The 21965-nt window shown below is 45.2% G+C and overlaps 1 protein-coding gene across 3 annotated transcripts in view; it reads right to left on the reverse strand.

The window, feature by feature from the left end:
* LOC117516329 (NT-3 growth factor receptor-like) overlaps positions 1-21965 on the reverse strand; it is a 442081-nt gene that overhangs the window by 14766 nt on the left and 405350 nt on the right. For all 3 annotated transcript variants that reach the window (XR_004562366.1, XM_034177281.1, XM_034177282.1), the window contains 2 exons: positions 16658-16901; positions 1579-1737 (listed from right to left, as the gene is read on the reverse strand). Coding sequence is in view for 2 of the 3 variants with exons in the window: in XM_034177281.1 (XP_034033172.1) it covers positions 1579-1737; positions 16658-16901 (403 nt within the window). In the remaining variant the exon portion in view is untranslated. The remainder of the gene's footprint in view (positions 1-1578; positions 1738-16657; positions 16902-21965) is intronic.

Here is a 21965-nt window from a genome sequence, read left to right on the forward strand (position 1 = left end):
TACGCGCGCGCACACACACACGCCACTTGGCTATTAATATACAGAATAACGTAGATGATCTCATTATCTCCTTGCAGGATGACTGACAGCATTCGTGGGTCTTAACATTAATATTTAAGTTCCAGTCAGTGTGTTTGTTTGTAAATTTACTACCTCTGACCTTTTAAAGTTTTCATGATATTTATTCCAGACCAGACAAACATGTTTATTTATTCATCCATCCATCATCTTCAAGGGCTGCAGGGTAACTGAGAGGTTTAAAAGTGTCCATTTGACAAGGCACGACATCATCATTTCATTAAAAAAGTATCTAAAAGTGTCACTGCTCTTTTTTTTCTCTGCATATTTCCTGTGAACTTAATGGTTACTGTTGCAGATTAGATCCAACACATTCTCCAAACACCCGAAGGGTGGGGGGATGAACTGTGATGTCATAAAGGCCTGCGTGTCCTCAGACAAACAAACAGGTTTCTGTGCAGGAGACGCGACCAAGAAAATCTGCACTCAGTGGACAATCCGGAGTCACGGGATCCGCTGGAAGCAACGGTGCAGTTTTACATTTATTCTGCGAGCTGGCTCTGATTCTAAAAGCAGATTAACTCTGTAGACGTGTTTCTACACTCTGCAGAGTTAAAAGAGGGCAAAGACCGTCACTGCAGAGGGACACCTACGAGAAGTGCTGCAATTAAATTTAATGCACAAAACACAGAGACGAAAATGTTCCAGCACCATCACATCTGCCCAGACTCCAGATGCCAAGCTGTAATTCCTGATCCTGGCCACTTGGTGGTGTCTTTGGTCAAAATGCAGTAAAATAAAGAAATAAATTTGAGTTGAAACCATTCGAAAGAAGCTGAAGTCTGAATGCTGGCTGGAAAATCTCCCACAATCTCAGTAGAAGGGGTCTGATGAGGTTTAACTGCAGTGATGTGAGGAAAGCTGAAGTTTCAGCTGGAAACCAAGAGACCAGCGGAGTCTTGACATCGGACTTTGAACATTTGAAAACAGCAGCAGAGTCAATGTAAAACAGTTTGCTTTTTTGACGTTCTGATGAGCAGCAGAGAATATGCAGTCTCTTGTTGTGTGTCTCATGACGTGACACAGAGTTAGTGCTGTGCAAAAGTTTTAGGCACATTTGTTGGGTGCAAAACCCAATAAATCTAAAACCACTCATTTTAAGTTGATGCCAATATGCACTTCACTATTAGTGTGTGAGTTTGAACATACCATTTTCATTTATTTTATTAGTAGTATTAATTTTATTTATTTGTGCATTTTCAAACATGTTTTCCATTAAATTTAAATTTTAAACTACATTTTTCTACATTTAAAAATACTTTCTGGGTTTTGCATCTGAATGCATTATTTATTTCCCTAAATATGTTTAAAAATAGATTAAAAAAAGCTGCTCAATATAAATAACTGAGGTTTATAACATCAACATTGATTAGCTCGATAATACTGAGAATAAATCTACTGATTCAGTGCTGGAGGCGCATTAACAACTTTCAGCAGCATCGTCAGGCGTCTAACTTTTGCACGCTAAATGTCCGTATGTCAGTGAGCCTTTTTATTTACCTCATTGTTGGCCAGCTGGAACCACGGCTGTTTTCCATAAGTGAAGATCTCCCACAGAATAACGCCGAAGCTCCACACGTCGCTCTCGGTGGTGAACTTCCTGTACATGATGCTCTCTGGTGGCATCCAGCGGATCGGGAGCATGGTGTGCCCGCCCACCTGGACATAAACATCAACCGCAGCGTTATGCGCAGTGCCGTTTGCTACCATTAGCAAATCACAAAAAGAACAAAAGTGGAACTGTGACACAAAATCTGACAGTTGGAACAAACGTCCAGTTTCTAGTGGAGTTCAGCCATGCCTGTTCCTGTCTGAACCCGTCCTGAGTGGGCAGAGTTTCTTATTTACATCCCTCATAAACATATATAGCTGTTACGGTTAATTCAGACTTCCTGTTAAACATCTGCTGTTCTTTACAGAGTTCTTCTCATTCACCATGCTGTGTCCACGGTGGACACCACTGCGGTCTAGACCGGACCCACAACACCAGTAAGAACACTGGTGATAGCCGTCGGAAAAATTGTCTTCTTTTAAATTTTGGTTTATTTTTTAATTACAGGAAGAAACCCCAAGCAGACCAGGGGGTGACCATCTGATATGCCCACTCTGTCAAGACAAAAACAAAAGACAGAACACAGATTTGTTGCAACTTAAAAAAAGAAAAAAAGTACAGCTAAGCAACCGTATTATCTGCAATTACAGTAAAACTGAAAATACAACAATGAAGTAATGACTGGCAATCCAGAGAAACTGGCTGGGTTCGTGAGTCAGGGTCTACTGCAAAGCCACACCAGCAACCGAAGCCAGGAGAGTTCCCAAAACCCAGTGAAAAACCAACTGGAGTCCAATTTATCAGCAAGATGGACCTTCAGTCAACAAGTGAGCTCTTTGGATCAAAGGTTTCTATATGTGTGTGTGTGTGTGTTCATACTTCATCTGCAACAGCTGAACCTGGCATATGTCCAAGAAGCAACAATTTAGAGCTGAAAGTGACCAAGACCGACAGCTTCACTCACACCAGGAGTAACCTGGGGATTAAGAACTTTGCCGGTCTGACAAACATGTGAACTGAGGATCCTCTGGTCACAAACACTCCGTTTCAACCTCCACACCAGGGGTGTTCAACTTATTCCAGAAAGGGCTGAGAGGGTGCAGGTTTACTTTGGGTCCACATACTCCACCAGGTGATTCCACTGATGAACTGATTCCATCTGCTCAAAAAAGAGAACCTGCACCCTCTCAGCCCTTTCTGGAACGACTTGAACACACCCGGTCTAGACCGTCACCTTCCCAGAGGAAGTCCAGACACGTAAGCACACGACATCCGGTGTGCATTTCTTCTTCTCAGTTGGCAATTTATTTATTTTTTATGTTTTGCGCCACGGCGCAGAGTGGCTGCTACTCAAAATGACGTGCAGAAGGTTAGCAGAGCTGACAAGCCGGTTGACCTTTTCAACCAGCCAAGTGGTTCGATGACTTTTTGCCAGAATCTTGCTGGGAACCAGAGTCCAGGACCCGGATGGAAAATTAAACTGTAATGTTTCATTTCTCATCCCTCAGCAAGAAGAGATCACAGCTAAAAGGTTGCCAAGCAAACCTTTAGTTTTCTTCATGCAGGCTGAAGGTCCCGAGCAGATCAGGGGGAGGACACCAGTTTAAAAACATCAGGGTGATAAAAGTCTTCTGGGCATCGATGGTTTGACAGTCATGATGAGTTTCTTTGTTACAACGTCCACAGGAAATGGATCTTTAAGGGCTGCGTGAGACGCGGTCCAGACGTGTGAATCTGCCTTTAATCACTCGTGACCGGGCTAATGGAGACAGGATATGAGAAAATGCACATCCCAGAACATATTTTCTATTTTATTACCGCATGCAGATGAGCCAGCAAGCGAGTCATCCTTCATGTGCCGACGCCGGCTGTGTGACAGCGGTGAAATCAGAAAGCAGCTTGACTAATTTAGTCCAATATGTGGGGCTCCGAATCCAGACCCGGTAATGAGCGACCTCAATCTCACTCAGTGTCTCATTTCCCATCAGAACCTCCTCCTTTGTCCGTTTCTGCACCAAAACTGGAAACTTCCTCTCAAACAAACAGCATAACATAAACATACAACCACCTTTAGTCAAATTCAGGGGTTCACAAATTTTTCTCTGCACCCCCCCCCCCCTTTATAGATAAGAAGTTTTTTTTTTTTAATTCTCACAAACGTGTAACATCGACAGGTTTGTGAGAGAGTTTTGTTTGTGTGTGTTTCCAGATACAGCTGATGCTTAGCTGGGTGACACCTGGAGAAGGTCCCGCCCACTGACTCCGCCTCTCAAACAGCAGCTCCAGTATCTAATTTCTGAATTGTTTTGTTTCAGATTTATGAGCTCATGAATATGAAAAAAAGAATAGTCATAAAAATGTTCATGTGAATCAACACGTATGTTTATAGGAAGCTCTGGATGTTAAATAATTTAAATTTATCAGTAGATTAATTTTATATAAGGTAAACTTTATAAAAACAAAACAAAACAAAACAATGGAACCCCTGAGCCACATGGTCAAACCAGGGGACCCATTTTAGACCCCGTGGAGGAAAGAGCTTATGTTAAAAAAATTTTAATAATTTGTGAGCTAACTCTGTTATCGTTCCAAAAATGTGCCTGTGAATAGCTAATATTCTTATAATTATTGTATTAAGAGAATTAAATTCTAACTTGAGGCATATTTTCTGGAAGGCTCTGACAGTTTCACCTTATGTTCACTCATTTTGGACAAAAAGCCATTAGTTGTTTCCTGCAGAGTGAAAAGTATACATCCCAGAGGGTACCTGAGGCTATCATAAAAAATATGGATGTCATTGAATAAATACCTGTAATATGAGCATCCTAGATTACTCCATTATAAAATTAGAAACTCCAGAATTTGGAAAAATGCTGTTATAATTAATTTTTTAAAGATGGGTCAAATGCATAGAACACTGGCATCTATTGGATGGTAGTGTTAATGGCGCCCGGTTATATCACACGGTTGCTGCTGAATCACAACTTAAACAGAATTTTCAGTTTTGCAAATGCCTTTTTTTTTACAAAGAAAAAAAATGACATATTTTACAAATACACATTTATGTGTAAAAAACAACATATACCTTACTGTAATGTGTGTGTTGTTTTTACATATAATGAATCAACCAACCAGTGATGATTGCAGGCTCAGTTTACCTATAATGCCTTTTGGCATCTGTGTGTATTAATGTTCAAAACTTCAGAATGAGTGCATTATTTAAAATTAAAATATGTGTTGTATTTTCACTTTGTACAAATGACAGAGTTGACATTAATGTAGTTAAACTATCTGGATTAATTTGGTTTATAAATCAAAACCATAACTCAAACCTGCTTTCCTTTTGAGGACTTCAGCCTCATGTCTGGATCGCTGCATGCTGTGAATGTAAATGACTTTTATTTATTTTATTTTATTTTTTGTAGCAGCCTGGCAGTCAGGCCACTTCTGCTGGGGTAGAGTTGAGCTCAGCTCCTCTCAGCTGCCTGACTGCTGCAAAATGCGTAGCAGATAGGAACTAACATGTATGATTTTAGGGTTAACAAATGTTTTTCACTGTTACTAACTATTCCAAAAAACGTTAGCAGATTAAATTAGTGGAACTAAATTTAGCGGAAGCTAATTGGTCCACTGATGGTTTTTAAGTTAGCTGAAAAGCTAATCCTCCAACAAAAAAGTTAGTTTTGCTAATTAGCGGTTTGTGAATTAGCAGAACTTTGCCCACCACTGATATTTAGCATGGTGGGTAAAAACATAAAAATCTACAATTAAGACATTTTCCAGCAAAATCTGAAATTTAGGTAAGTTGATGCTGAATGAGGGTAAAGTGGCAGAAATTAGATTCCTCAGTTGAGTATCTGGACTTACACTCCTGGACAGGGTGAGAAGCTGGATTGCAGGAGGGATTCGGAGTAGGGAAATGTAATGGATCCAGCAGGTGGTGCTGTGTAGAGGAAATTCAGTAAACCTCACTCCCCAAAGCCAAAGATGCTTTGAGACAAAGGCACAATACTTTGTTGGCATTTCAGAACAGCTTGTATGGCCTTGTAATCCCGTCACTGTGTGTCGACAGCTTGTGCTGTTCTGCAGAGTTCTTATCAGCACGTCTGCAAAACAAACCCAGCACAAACATTCATTCCTGCTGTTTTTCTGATACTACTGGATTATTTTTTTTAATGCAGATTGTGACTCAGTGGATCTGCCGTTTTTCGAGGTGTCACGCCCACTGCGCCAAGTCTCCGAGCACATCCACGCCCGCTGCCATTTTTTGCACGAAAAGATTAATGAGAAGAGGAATATTTCAGCTGAGATGATCCCCTTCTGTAGGAGAGATTTTCTTCTCTGGAACAATCTGCATGTTGATTAAAACAAATTTAAAACCAATTTATCTATTTATCTAAATCTATATGCAACGCGCTGATCATTGGCACAGTCACAGCATTCGGACTCAAAACACTTAAAACTGTTTCAAAGGAAAATCACGCTGTACAGATTTAAAATTTGAACACAATTTGCTTGCTTCTAATTTAACTTGTGCACGTGGAGAAATGATGGGGACCCATTCCTGCGTCACTGTTTTGCTTTTCTTTGCAGCAGATTCTTCTTTGCATATTTCAAAAGTTCTGCATAATCTTCAGTTCTTGTCAAACTTTGCATTTGTATCCTGGTGGTAGTTCACTGAGGCTAAGACACGGCCCGAGGCCAGTGTTTACCTGCTCAGTGTCAATAATCATTTGCACCCTCTGGCCAGGTGTAAATCGTCTTTTTAACACCTGATTTCTGTCTGCTTCCTTCTTCCTTGCTAAGATCCAGACCCGGTCTCCTCTTCCACACCTGTGGTTTCGTTCTCCCGTAGTGACACACACTGAGCAGCTAAAACCTTCCATTTTTAGAGTTCTGTGGCGTCGTCGTGTCCCAGTTTTGAGCTTCTGATTCAGATGGAAAAGCGGTATATAAATACAGTCCATGACCTCTGGGGACAGAAGAAAGTGTGACTTGTACTCCGGAAAATATGGTAAGTGACCCATCGTCAGTGGTGGGCGCAGCTAACCAAAAAGTTAGCTTTGATAACCGCTAATCCGCAAACTGACAAGTTAACTTTTATAACACTAAACCAAAAAACTGCTAAAAAATTTTGTGGAAGTTACTGCTAACTGCTAACTTTTAGTATTGACTCCGGTACACTGTCAGCTACTGACAAGCCAGTTTTGAGTTTAGGCACCACCAACACTTCTGAGTAGAATCAAAGGCGATTACAAACCCAACACAACCAATGGGTCAGCACTTCTGTCTTTGTGCGCCCTGCCCACTGCTGTAAGGAAGAGTCATTTATTTTCAACATGGAACAACACAGACCTGTGGCAGAAGACATCAAAAGGAAGGCAGTTTTCACTTATGGTTTTGATTCATAAACAAGACGAATTCCAGACAGTTTATCAACATTAATGTCAATCTGTCATTTTTACAAAGTGAAAATATCACACATATCTTTTACTTTTAAATAATGCGCTAATTCTGAAGATTTCAGTATTAACACACAGAGATGCCAAAAGGCATTATGGGAAAATGAGCCTCCTCCCATCACTGGTTGGTTGGTTTATTTATTTTTAAAAATATTGCAATGCTAAAATACCCGCAGCCATAGAGCATTGTATTCTATATACTTTGCAGTTGTTCAAGTAATTATTAGGTTCCAAAAACTGAGTTTGCAGCTAGAAACCAGACTGTGACATCACAGTGCAGTGCTACTCTGACTGGCTGTCATCCCCGCCACTCAAAAACTAACGCTAACGTCTGCTAAATGTCATTTAAATCACTTCAGTGGTATTATTGGGTTCTAAAAAACAGGCTTTTCAGTTTTAAAATTGTTTATTTCTCACTTGCTTTTACAAAATATATGACAAAGAGGATATACTTGCACACAAATGAAACAGAGTTTTGCAGGTAGCTACCAACCTGTGATGTCACCATGCTAACATCCACAAAATAAGTTCAGAGGTGATATTAGGTTCCAAAAATGGAGTATTTGGTTTTAGAGGTATTTTTTTCGCTAGTTTTTCCATAATATATGAGAAACATGTCTATAAACACACAAACAAAGCTGTTTTGGAGAGACCAGCCACTGACACCACTATACAAATCTACGCTGATTGGCTGTCACGCCCGCCACTCAAAAACAAAATGGAACAGGTTCATAGAGAATGTGAGCTTTTAACCTCTTAAAATATGTCAAGGTTAGCCATCTTCGAACGTGTCCACAGTAGGTTTCCCAAGAATTTTCCCTGTGAATTTAAAGACTGTGGAAGTAACAGGACTGGACTTATGCTTAACACAGACAGACAGACGAACAGAGGGACACCAAGTCTTCGCAATGCCTGATGGCCATATGTTGGCCTTGGGTAAAAAACCAACACACAAGTTACTGGAATGTCTATGTTGGTATTTACAAATAAATGTGTATTTGTAAATATGTCATTTTTTTCATTTGTAAAAAACAAAAGGCATTTGCAAAACTGAAAATTCTGTTTGTTAAGTGCGATTCAGTACAACAAATAGTGACTGTGTGATAGTTTGTCACTATTCACACTCCCATCAAGAAATTGGCAGTGTTCTATGCATTTTGACCAAAAAAGTTAGCTTTGCTAATTAGCGGTTAGCGGCTTAGCGAAACTGTGCCCACCACTGCCCAACATAATGACATTGCAACTGACAGCACCACCATGTGGCTGAGTAACAGATTTTATTATTTTACCTGCCACGTGCTCGGTCTCTCCAATCACAGCCGATGCAGGTGCTGACACGTTTTGTTTTTCGTGATTGACACTTTGCTTCTCGTGCGTTTTTCATCAAGTGCAGGTTTTCTGTCTGAGTTGATTTTAAACTCTGGTGGACGACAGACGCAGTTTAAAAAATATTATGTAATATAAATATCAGCGTTTCTGCTTCCGTCAAACAGCAATTAAATGAAAACACTCCACAGAAGCTGCTTATGAGGACGGGACTCCATTGACTCGCTGACATTTACTGCCAAATACAAATGATTTCCCGCTGCATGCCCGCTGAATATCCCTGCGAGCTGCTGCAGCTCTCATCCATAAAGACAAACTCGCGCTGCTTTTTGTCCATGTGAGAAACTGAACATAAAAAAAACCCCACAGCTGCAGAGTGAAGACGTTATGAGGCGACACAACAACAGTTTACCCAGAATTCACTGCAGGTGGTCAAGACTGCACCCTGGTTCTGGTCCATGGACACGACAATCAGGACATGGACAACTGCAGTCAAAACAAGGGGGTGTGGCTAATGCATCTGGAGGCCGCACACTGAAGCCGGGAAAGCAGGGCGACTGGGTGACTGTGAGGAGGAAGCGTAGTTCTAAACAGAAGCCCCGTGTACACCGCCAACCTGTTCACATTTCTAACCGCTTTTCCCCACTCGACGACACACCCGCCGAGGATCAAACTCTGGTTATTGGCGACTCTGTTTTGAGAAATGTGAAGTTAGCGACACCAGCAACCATAGTCAATTGTCTTCCGGGGGCCAGAGCAGGCGACATCGAAGGAAATTTGAAACTGCTGGCTAAGGCTAAGCGTAAATTTGGTAAGACTGTAATTCACGTCGGCAGTAATGACACCTGGTTACACCAATCGGAGGTCACTAAAATTAACATTGAATCAGTGTGTAACTTTGCAAAAACAATGTCGGACTCTGTAGTTTTCTCTGGGCCCCTCCCCAATCGGACCGGGAGTGACATGTTTAGCCGCATGTTCTCCTTGAATTGCTGGCTGTCTGAGTGGTGTCCAAAAAATGAGATAATTAGCAAAGCTTCTGGGGAAAACCTGGTCTTGTTAGGAGAGACGGCATCCATCCTCATTGAAGACAACTTTGGATGCTGTAGCTCCTCTGAAAAAGAGAGCTTTAAATCAGAAGTGCCTGACTCCGTGGTATAACTCACAAACTCGCAGCTTAAAGCAGATAACCCGTAAGTTGGAGAGGAAATGGCGTCTCACTAATTTAGAAGATCTTCACTTAGCCTGGAAAAAGAGTCTGTTGCTCTATAAAAAAGCCCTCCGTAAAGCTAGGACATCTTAGTACTCATCACTAATTGAAGAAAATAAGAACAACCCCAGGTTTCTTTTCAGCACTGTAGCCAGGCTGACAAAGAGTCAGAGCTCTATTGAGCTGAGTATTCCTTTAACTTTAACTAGTAATGACTTAATGACTTTCTTTGCTAATAAAATTTTAACTATTAGAGAAAAAATTACTCATAACCATCCCAAAGACGTATCATATTTGGTTAGACTCTTTCTCTCAGATTGTTCTGTCTGAGTTATTTTCATTAGTTACTTCATCCAAACCATCAACATGTCTATTAGACCCCATTCCTACCAGGCTGCTCAAGGAAGCCCTACCATTATTTAATGCTTCGATCTTAAATATGATCAATCTATCTTTATTAGTTGGCTATGTACCACAGGCTTTTAAGGTGGCAGTAATTAAACCATTACTTAAAAAGCCATCACTTGACCCAGCTATCTTAGCTAATTATAGGCCAATCTCCAACCTTCCTTTTCTCTCAAAAATTCTTGAAAGGGTAGTTGTAAAACAGCTAACTGATCATCTGCAGAGGAATGGTCTATTTGAAGAGTTTCAGTCAGGTTTTAGAATTCATCATAGTACAGAAACAGCATTAGTGAAGGTTACAAATGATCTTCTTATGGCCTCAGACAGTGGACTCATCTCTGTGCTTGTTCTGTTAGACCTCAGTGCTGCTTTTGATACTGTTGACCATAAAATTTTATTACAGAGATTAGAGCATGCCATAGGTATTAAGGGCACTGCGCTGCGGTGGTTTGAATCATATTTATCTAATAGATTACAATTTGTTCATGTAAATGGGGAATCTTCTTCACAGACTAAGGTTAATTATGGAGTTCCACAAGGTTCTGTGCTAGGACCAATTTTATTCACTTTATACATGCTTCCCTTAGGCAGTATTATTAGACAGCATTGCTTAAATTTTCATTGTTACGCAGATGATACCCAGCTTTATCTATCCATGAAGCCAGAGGACACACACCAATTAGCTAAACTGCAGGATTGTCTTACAGACATAAAGACATGGATGACCTCTAATTTCCTGCTTTTAAACTCAGATAAAACTGAAGTTATTGTACTTGGCCCCACAAATCTTAGAAACATGGTGTCTAACCAGATCCTTACTCTGGATGGCATTACCCTGACCTCTAGTAATACTGTGAGAAATCTTGGAGTCATTTTTGATCAGGATATGTCATTCAATGCGCATATTAAACAAATATGTAGGACTGCTTTTTTGCATTTACGCAATATCTCTAAAATTAGAAAGGTCTTGTCTCAGAGTGATGCTGAAAAACTAATTCATGCATTTATTTCCTCTAGGCTGGACTATTGTAATTCATTATTATCAGGTTGTCCTAAACGTTCCCTGAAAAGCCTTCAGTTAATTCAAAATGCGTGCGTGCTACGACACCATCCCAACAGGATTTCTCGGCCATCGTCATGGATTAAGAGGGGCGTCAACCCGAGCTTGAACGGCCAATGGAAGAGCCAGGAGCGCAGGCATCAGCGGGAGGCGTGTTGAGTGAGCTGCAGCAAATCTTAACCGCCTTCACAGCTCGGCTGGATTTAGTGGCCGAGCAGAATGTTCTCCTTAACCGGAGGGTGGAGGCTCTCACCGCCAGGGTGGAATCGCGCGATCAGGGCGCTGCTGCAGCCACTCCTCTGGCTGGTCCTGGGCCTGTAACAGACATTCCACTGGTCGTTCAACGACCCCCCCCACCGTCCCCTGAAGCATACATAAGCCCTCCGGAACCTTACGGAGGCTGTGTTGAGACGTGCGCAGATTTCCTCATGCAGTGTTCGCTCGTCTTTTCACAGCGTCCTGTCATGTACGAGTCAGACGCCAGCCGGGTGGCTTATGTTATTAGTCTGCTTCGAGGAGAGGCACGTGCCTGGGCTACGGCGCTTTGGGAGCAGAATTCACGGCTCTTAACGTCTTATGCTGAGTTTATACGGGAGTTCAAACAAGTTTTTGACCATCCCAACAGAGGCGAGACCGCTTCGAGCGTGCTGCTGTCAATGAGACAGGGGTGCCGCAGCGCAGCCGAGTATGCAGTCGACTTCCGCATTGCGGCAGCGAGGTCCGGCTGGAATAACGTTGCGCTCCGCGCCGCCTTCGTAAAATGGACTGTCTCTGGTCCTGAAGGAGCACCTGCTGGCTAAGGAGGAACCGCGGGATTTTGACGGGCTTGTCGATTTGGTTATACGCTTAGACAACCGTTTGAATGAGCATTGTCGGGAGCAGGCCGGGGCGTAACCGGGCACGAGCCGTCCCTCCCCCTTCCGGTTCCGAAAGGGTGACGTCGTCCCCACGCTTCACTGCCAGAGAGCTCCGTGTGGCTACAGCTCCCCCTGCTGAGGAGGCTATGGACACGAGCAGGGCCAAAATAAAAACAAACGTCAGACAAAGGAGGCTGGCCCGCGGGGAATGTTTTGTCTGCGGCTCTTGTGAGCATATGCAGAAGGACTGCCCCAAAACGGTCAAACTACAACGCCTGTCCTTAGAAACTGGGCTAAGGGTGGGTCATAACACGCACGCGGGGAAACCCCGCAAATCTGCACGAATCCCAGTAACAATCCTTTGTGGGGATTTAACCTTTCACGCCCCAGCACTGGTAGACACGGGGTCGGAAGGGAATCTGCTGGATAGTGGATGGGCAAAGGAAGTAGGGCTCCCCCTGGTGGCTCTGCCGACACCATTGCAGGTGCAAGCACTAGATGGCACCCTGCTTCCGTTAATTACACATCAGACACAGCCAGTGACCTTGGTTGTGTCTGGAAATCACAGGGAGGAGATCGTGTTCCATGTAACACCTTCTACCTCCCGAGTGATTTTGGGATTTCCATGGATGGTGAAGCACAATCCCCGGATAGATTGGACGTCTGGGGTTGTGACGCAGTGGAGCGAAACCTGCCACCGGGAGTGTTTAGGATCCTCGGTTCCTCCCGGCATGACGGCTAATGAGGAGGTTAAAGTCCCCCCCAATCTATCGGCGGTGCCAAAGGAGTACCACGATCTTGCTGATGTTTTCAGCAAAGATCTGGTGCTCACTCTTCCCCCACACCAACCGTACGATTGTGCCATCGATTTGGTCCTGGGCGCTGAGTACCCGTCCAGTAGGTTGTACAACCTCTCACGTCTGGAACGCGAATCAATGGAGACCTACATCCGGGACTCTTTAGCTGCCGGGCTGATCCGGAACTCCACCTCCCCGATGGGTGCTGGTTTCTTTTTTGTGGGCAAAAAGGATGGCGGACTCCGTCCATGCATTGATTACAGAGAGCTGAACGAGATCACGGTTCGCAACCGATACCCGTTACCTCTGTTGGATTCAGTGTTCACGCCCCTGCATGGAGCCCAAATTTTCACTAAATTGGATCTTAGAAACGCGTACCACCTGGTTCGGATCCGGAAGGGAGACGAATGGAAGACGGCATTTAACACCCCATTAGGTCACTTTGAGTACCTGGTCATGCCGTTCGGCCTCACTAACGCCCCGCGACGTTCCAAGCTTTGGTAAATGACGTCTTGCGGGACTTCCTGCATCGGTTCGTCTTCGTATATCTGGACGATATACTCATCTTTTCCCCGGACCCGGAGACCCATGTCCAGCATGTACGTCAGGTCCTACAGCGGTTGTTGGAGAACCGGCTGTTTGTGAAGGGCGAGAAGTGCGAGTTCCACCGCACTTCTTTGTCCTTCCTGGGGTTCATCATCTCCTCCAACTCCGTCGCCCCTGATCCGGCCAAGGTTGCGGCGGTGAGAGATTGGCCCCAACCAACAAGCCGCAGGAAATTGCAGCAGTTCTTCGGCTTTGCAAATTTCTACAGGAGGTTCATTAAAGGTTACAGTCAGGTAGTTAGCCCCCTGACTGCCCTGACCTCCACCAAGGTTCCCTTCGCCTGGTCGGATCGGTGCGAAGCCGCGTTCCAGGAGTTGAAACGCCGGTTCTCGACTGCACCAGTTCTGGTGCAGCCTGATCCTGATCGCCAGTACATAGTGGAAGTGGATGCCTCTGACTCAGGGATAGGAGCCGTGCTGTCCCAGAGCGTGGAGGCTGATAAGGTTCCCCATCCTTGTGCCTATTTTTCCCGCAGGTTGACCCCAGCTGAACGGAACTTTGATTTCGGCAATCGGGAGCTCCTCGCGGTGAAGGATGCTCTTGAAGAGTGGATACACCTGCTGGAGGGGGCATCGTTGCCTTTCACGGTTTTCACGGACCATCGGAACCTGGAGTACATCCGGACCGCCAAGCGGCTGAACCCCAGGCAAGCCCGCTGGTCTCTGTTCTTCGGGCGCTTTGACTTCCGGATCACGTACCGCCCCGGGACCAAGAACCAAAAATCAGATGCATTGTCCCGGGTGCACGAAGAAGAAGCCAAAGTGGGGCTGTCGAACCCCACCGAGACCATCATCCCCGAGTCCACTGTCGTGGCCTCCCTCACCTGGGACGTGGAGAGGACCGTCCGGGAGGCCCTGGCAAGGAGCCCGGATCCGGGGACCGGCCCCAAGAACAGACTGTACGTCCCACCAGAGGCAAGAGCTGCCGTATTGGACTTCTGTCACGGGTCCAAGCTGTCCTGTCATCCCGGAGTGCGTAGGACCGTGGCAGTGGTCCAGCAGCGCTTCTGGTGGGCGTCCCTGGAAACCGACGTCCGGGACTACGTCCAGGCCTGTACCATCTGCGCCAGGGGCAAGGCAGACCATCGGAGGACTTCGGGACTCCTCCAACCCCTGCCGGTGCCTCATCGCCCCTGGTCTCACATCGGCCTGGACTTCATCACGGGCCTCCCGCCGTCCCAGGGCAACACCGTAATTCTCACGATAGTGGACCGGTTCTCCAAGGCGGCCCACTTCGTGGCCCTCCCGAAGCTCCCGACGGCCCAGGAGACGGCAGACCTCCTCGTCCACCACGTCATGCGGCTGCATGGGATACCATCAGACATTGTTTCAGATCGTGGTCCCCAGTTCTCTTCGCAGGTGTGGAAGAGTTTCTGTAAGGAGCTGGGGGCCACCGTGAGTCTCTCATCCGGGTACCACCCCCAGACAAACGGCCAGGCAGAGCGGGCTAACCAGGAGCTGGAGCAGGCCCTTCGCTGCGTCACCTCCGCACACCCGGTGGCCTGGAGTCACCATCTGGCCTGGATCGAGTATGCCCATAACAGCCACGTTTCGTCTGCTACCGGCCTCTCCCCTTTTGAGGCATGTTTGGGGTACCAGCCCCCATTGTTCCCGCTGGTGGAGGGAGAGGTCGGTGTGCCCTCGGTCCAGGCCCACCTCAGGAGGTGCCGCCGGGTGTGGCGGACCGCCCGCTCTGCCCTGTTAAAGGCCCGGACGAGGGCCAAGGCCCATGCGGACCGCCGGCGTTCCCCGGCCCCCACATACCAGCCCGGGCAGGAGGTGTGGCTCTCGACCAAGGACATCCCTCTGTGTGTCGACTCCCCGAAACTGAAAGACAGGTTCATTGGTCCATTCCGTGTTCTCAAGATCATCAACCCGGCCACAGTGAAGCTCCAACTCCCGGCTTCACTGCGGATTCACCCTGTTTTTCATGTTTCCCGTCTAAAGCCACACCACACCTCGCCCCTCTGTGCTCCGGGACCTACGCCGCCTCCTGCCCGGCTCATTGACGGGGAGCCTGCCTGGACAGTCCGCAGGCTCCTGGACGTCCGTCGTAAGGGCCGGGGGTTCCAATATCTGGTGGACTGGGAGGGGTATGGACCTGAAGAACGCTCCTGGGTGAAGAGGAGCTTCATCCTGGACCCGGCCCTCCTGGCCGATTTCTACACAAGACATCCGGACAAGCCTGGTCGGACGCCAGGAGGCGCCCGTTGAGGGGGGGGGGGTCCTGTTATGTGGGCCACTGAAGAGGAGGTACTGCTGGCCCACCACCACCAGAGGGCGCCCTGCTTGGAGTGCGGGCTCCAAGCACGAGAGGGCGCCAGACCCAGAAGAAGTGACAGCTGTCATTCATCCTCTGCACCAGCTGTCACTCGTTCATCATCATCATCACCACCATAAAAGCCGGACTGCAACTGCACCTCCTCGCCAAGAAATCGCAACTACTGAAGAGGTAATTTCTCTGCTGACTGACACTTTGTTTGTATAACCTGAACTTCTGTTGCAGCCGTTTTTCCTGGAGTGTTGCCTTGTCTGGGGAATTGGCGTTTGGTGTGACAGCGACGGCTTCGCCTCACACCCCTACCCAGATAAGTGGTTGACCAGGAGCTGCACGAGTGTGTGATTGGAGGTGGAGGTGCTCCCTCCTAACTGTGTATGGACTGTGGATTACTGAGTGTGCGGACTCACACTCATTCATCTTATCTCTGCTTTCTGCCAGCAGTACCAGGGTCGACAGCCGAAGAAAGAGGCCACCTGGGGACTCGGGACTTGGCGGCTCCGGTGTTCTTCAGGCCGTTGGTGGTGGAAGCCGTGTGGGACGCGGCTTCTCTCTCGTCAGGGGTCTTCTATCTTCGAGCCTGCCCACACGTCACCTGGTGTCAATTGACTGTGCAGATTTCTGTGAATTTAGTTGTGTATTATCACAACATTAAATTGTTACTTTTTGGCTTATTCATTGTCCGTTCATTTGCGCCCCCTGTTGTGGGTCCGTGCTACGACACCATCCCAACATTATGAATGCATTCAAATATAACAAGCTCATTTTACACACCAGAGTCTAAACTAATTATACAAAATCTGCTCAGTGTTTATCAACAACTAAAATTCTGCATCTTATTTTCTGTGTCTCAGCCTTTTTAAAATATTTGAAAGTGAATTTTTGACACATCTGAAAGCCTGAATAACATTTAATTCAGGCCTAAAGTCTTCTGATGGCCCTGTGGACGTCCTGAACACTGTTAACAACAATAACAATAAAAACAAGAACATGCATTAAAGAGATAAACAAAAAATAGTTTTCTTACCCTGTAATAATCTGTGCTGTAAATATCTCGAGACATTCCAAAATCTCCGATCTTCACCAGAAGTCCGTTCCCCACCAGGCAGTTCCTGGTTGCCAGATCGCGGTGCACAAAGTGTTGCGACGCCAAGTAGATCATTCCGGCGGCGATCTGACTGGCTATATGAAGCATCTGAGACAAACCCAGCTCCCCGTTAGTCTGCAGAGGCTGTCCGTCCACCAGGATCATGGCGTCGGGTCCGTGAGCCCTGAAGGAGCGAAGGGCGAAGGTTCAGAGTCAAGACCTCAACGTGTAAAAATACGTTTACAGGAGCACACGCACTGTTTTTCTGCATCCAACAGAAAGAATAAAACTTTTAGCAGAAGAAAGTCAGAGCACAATCTGATCTAAACCAGAAGAGGTTTGAGTCAAAAAGAGGCCGATAATATTCACTGCAGAGTGGAGAACCGCCTCCACACCGCAGCGCTGCCGGTGGCATCACAAGGTTGGACTAGAATGGACCCCATCAGCAGCTGTGACGGGTTTTGAAGCAGATCCAAATCCACCACTAAATCTCCTTTAACAAAATTATTAAAAACAAATAAACCGCTATTTTTGGCTGTGAGTTGTTTAATTCTCAACTTTGCAATTGAGTTTAAAATTACCCAACATATTATGACTTTTAAAGGTAATAAAACAAACTTATGGCATTTACATGATGTGTTTGTCTTCATGAACCTACTGTATTTTCTGGAGTATAAGTTGTGTTTTTTAAAGTTCTTTTTTTATGATTTTGGGAGGTCATGTGACTTATGCAACTTATGTACCAAAAAAAAAAAAAATCACACATTTGTTATTAATGATAATAATTAAAATGACTAGTTACAAAGGACTTTCACAGAAATCGAAGCACTAAACAAAATAAACTCTAATAATAATAAAAGAATAAATGTCAATAATAAAAAATACAGTACAACAATGTACAAAAATCCCAAATTAAAGAGCTGATAACACAGAAAAAACGTGCACTTTATACTCCAGAAAATAAGGTAACTTATATTCTTAACTTTGGCTCTTCTACGCCGGTTCTCTGTAGCTGCAGAATTTTGTTTCGGGCTGTTCAGTCAGTCATCATTCTGACTGACCAAAGAGTCTTATATTTGTACCCAATACAACCCCCAGGCCAGTCGATCCCACGGTGTGTGTGTGTGTGAGTGTGTGTGTGTGTGTGTGTGTGTGTGAACAAGATGCTGCTTTAGGGTTTTTATGAATGCTAAGATTTTTCTGGACGCTTCAGCTGCACTGCTTTTTATGATACAGGAAGCAAAAATATGTATTTCTATTTCTTTTAAATAAATATAATATATTTATAAATTACTTATCTGTTATGTGTGTCTGTGGGTTTGTACTCAGACTTTTTGTGGGACTGCACACTTCTTCTATTTATTTATTTATGTTTTTGAATCATTTTTTGGGATGGTTTGCAGTGTTTGCATGCTGTGTTCGAGGGCATTGGCTTGAATCCCTCTCTGCGAGTCAATCTCATTGACGTTATCTCGTTCAGACTCACTGATGGCGGCTTTATCTCCTGCTGCCTTACGTCCTTATTTTAAATCCTTGCATCACACAGGTTCGGGTCGTTTGCATACGTCAGCACCAGTAATCCTCTCTGTGAAGTTAAGTGTCCGTTACGCCTCGGACGCACTCGCCACTGCGGCTCTGGTTTAGCGATGGAGCTCGGTGGCAGTCAGCAGGCGAGATGACACAGACGGGAAGAAACTGAATCATGAAGATCTGCATCTTTAAATCCTCGTGGGATGTACGCACAGAACCCTCTTCCGCTTCAGTGGGCTTTAACTGGGTAATGGAAGAGGCCGATGGGTGGCGGCATAATTAGAGGCGTGTCCTGGATGGACAGATGCCAACACTTTAATGGAAACCCAATTACTGAGCTCAAATTAGCATCTGATCAAACTGGTAGAAACGCCGGCTCCTGCAAACGTGCACACGTACTGTATGTGGGCAGTGCAAGACGTCAGTTCGTCCTCATTAATGTTCAATGTTCTGTTCTGCATAACAAAGCATCCTGGGAGCAAATAACATCAAATCACAGCGGACATAATGCAGCTCGTTAGCCTCCCAACCCTAATGCCAATCAGGCGGTTAGCAGGAGTCGGACTTGGAAAGAGAGCACGGAATCTATGACTCAACACTGATGCTGATTTACTAAAGCTTACGCGTGTAAAAACGTACACAAACATCATTGCACTCGCAAATCCACGTGCAAATACTAACAGTGCACAACGAGGGCCGAGGCTGTAAAATGTAAAAAAATAGCACATATTGTGCATTTAACGCATTTGTCTTACTGAATATGCAAGTTGGGGTTTGTCCACCCGAGTGAGCAATAGTGTAGAAGGGAACATGCAAATAGGTGAGGTCTGCACACACAACATGACTTTTTCAAAGTTAAAAGGAAATGTAGCAGGTAATGATTGTGTCTGTATTTCACGACTCTGAAACGTTGGTGTTATAGCTGATTGCACTTCACAGACGCTCAAATGCAGCTCAACCAGGTGGGTTGAATTGCATTTGAGCGGGATTCTCCGAGCTAGATTCCAGCTTCCTCAAGGACCATGACATCATCCTTCCTCACTCTGTTCATGCGGTGTCCTCTCCACTGTGCCGGCGTTCAGTGTGGCTGCAACAGCAGCAAACAATCTTCTTTCTCTGCACCTCCTTTTCGCCAAGAGAATCTTCCAGACGCATTTTCTTCCATGTGTCTCTCACACACACACACACACACACACACACACACACACACACACACACACACACACACACACCGCTCTTGTGTCCAGACACATCTCTGTCAGCTTGAACCTGACCGAGTTTGGATGCATGTGCACGGTGAACCGGATTTGAAAAACAGGTGGATTAATGACAGAACATTACGAAGCTACTGATAGCTGCTAAAAAGTTAAAAAATTATAAATTATATCATTTCACTTGAGGCAAATAACGGCACACACACGTCCTAGATTATGTGTTGGGAGGATCAACTACACAACAAGCCATATTGTGAAAAATATTTGTAATAAAAGGCTCAAAAGACAAAAATGGGTCTCCATAGCAGCTAGCAGCTTCTGAGCGACTGTGGCAACAACACGAACTGTCACTCAAAGAGGCCACACCCATAATGTGTGAGGATAACTGGGCTTTAGTGAATGTGATGATAAACATGACGATGTATGAAAAGCAATAAATGTATATTAAAATTATATCAGTGGCTTTGATACGACACATATTTTGATCTGAGATGTTTTCACTTCTTCAACTTGTTTGTTTTCCCGCTAAAAATGGCAGCGCTCATGGTCAGTATTTACAGAGACGTCTTCAAGCTCTCCATTCTCTGACTAATAGAATCTGATCACTCCATTTATTTATTTACCTTTTGTGTTACAGGTTCTAACCAACAGGGTATTTCTGCGAGCAGTTAAAAAATTAAAAGGTGACTCATATCCACAGATTCATCAGTCAGTCTGCTGGTTCTGAGTAGTTGATTCCATTTTTTGCTTGGTGTTGCCACAGTGGATTCATTGTGGAGCCTGTTTTGGAACCAGGTGCACTAACCACATGCACCCCGTGATGCTAAGCCAACCCCTTACAGATATATGGGTTTTATACAGAATTTAAAAAGGTCGGTGCACAGTGTGAGCCAAGACTTAGCCAATGTGCAATATATGGAGTTTTCAAGATATAGCAATATCTTTTCCAAAAGAGATATTGACTGACATAATATCATTTACTTTGATACAGTTTATGTTGTGTTAAAAATATTTCTTCCATAGAGCCGCCGGTTGGGCTATTTCTACTCCCCCGCCTGCCCGTCATGCTTCACCCTGCTCCACCTCGCTCCCTCGCTGAGCACAAAGCCCGCCCCTCCCCGAACCCACGCTCACAACATCACCTGTGTGCAGCGGCACAGACCCTATGTGCACGTGCTTGAGAGAAATAATGGCTTGATTATTTAGAGATGGATCAAACGTGTCAGATGAGCAACAGAATAATGTAGAACGGCGAAAACAGGTTGCCAGCAAATCCTGGAGCACGACTCATCTCCTCCATCATTTGCAAAAACGCCATCAAGTGCAGCACTGTTAAAGTGAGTGGTGTGTCCCGGCCTCCTGCCGCGAAACAAACCACACTGCAAGCTTCACGTAGTGCCTTATGGGAGGAAAAGTGAAAAGTCGGGAGATACAGGTTCTGTTTACATTTTATTAATTGCACTGCTGTGTGCAGGAGGGGAGCATTCTTTATTTTACTTATTCAGGGAACAGTTTTTTGAAAACAGGTGGATACATCTGAAAATGCCACCTTTGGGATTTCATCTGTACAAGCAATACACCGGATTTGAGCAGGGTTCACCAAGGTCTGAAATGTGGCTACAATCCAGCTCGCTCTGGGATCATGACGTCATACTTCCTCACTACATTTGTGCGCTGACAGCGTCCTCTCCACTGTGCCACCATTCAGCGCAGCTTAACAGCGGGAACAACAAATAACCTTCTCTTCTCTGTGGCACCTTCTCGCCAAGATGTACAGATAAACACACACAGCCGCGCTGTCTATATCTTCAGTCTTAGCTACATGGACAGCTGCACTGCATGTTGCTGGGTGAGGAACTGTCCGTGGTGCTGAACTCACAACCCACACTGGAGCTTTGGCCAATCAGAAGTCCAGTTTGAAGCCACAGGATATGAATGCATGAGTATCACAAAATCAACAAACAGAGGACAAAACGGTAAACAAACATGCTGCTCTCCATCTGATGTCCGCTCAAAGTTTCGCGCGCACACAAAAGTTTACGACGGATTCAGTGGAGACCAGCTGACAAGGAACACAATTAACATAAGAGAAAAGGAGTGCAACAATCAAAAACAGACACAATGACTTTAAATGTTCAGACAAACTTCTTTCTGTGCAGTTGGTAACTAATCAGCAGGGCTGAGGGTCTGCCACCGGCCATCATGCAGCAGGTAAAAAGCCCGACGCTGCACAGGCTATCAGCTAAGTGTGTTTTAAGTAACGCGGCGGCTGTCAGTCTCATCCGACAGCCTCGTTCATCAATCACAGTGTGAGAGGCTTTTTAATGTCACATGGTTCCAAAGGTATGGCACATTATGGCAGCATTATGTCACACGGCAGTCATTTTTAGTCCATTACATGTTTTTTTTTCCTGGAACAGCCTGGCAGGACTCAACGGGGACTTCACCTCTGAAGAGGCAAAGTGACGGCCTAAAGGAAGAAGTGAAGGTACTTAACACGTAGG

This window comes from Thalassophryne amazonica, chromosome 8 (genome assembly GCF_902500255.1).
Source record: "Thalassophryne amazonica chromosome 8, fThaAma1.1, whole genome shotgun sequence".
NCBI lineage: Eukaryota > Metazoa > Chordata > Actinopteri > Batrachoidiformes > Batrachoididae > Thalassophryne > Thalassophryne amazonica.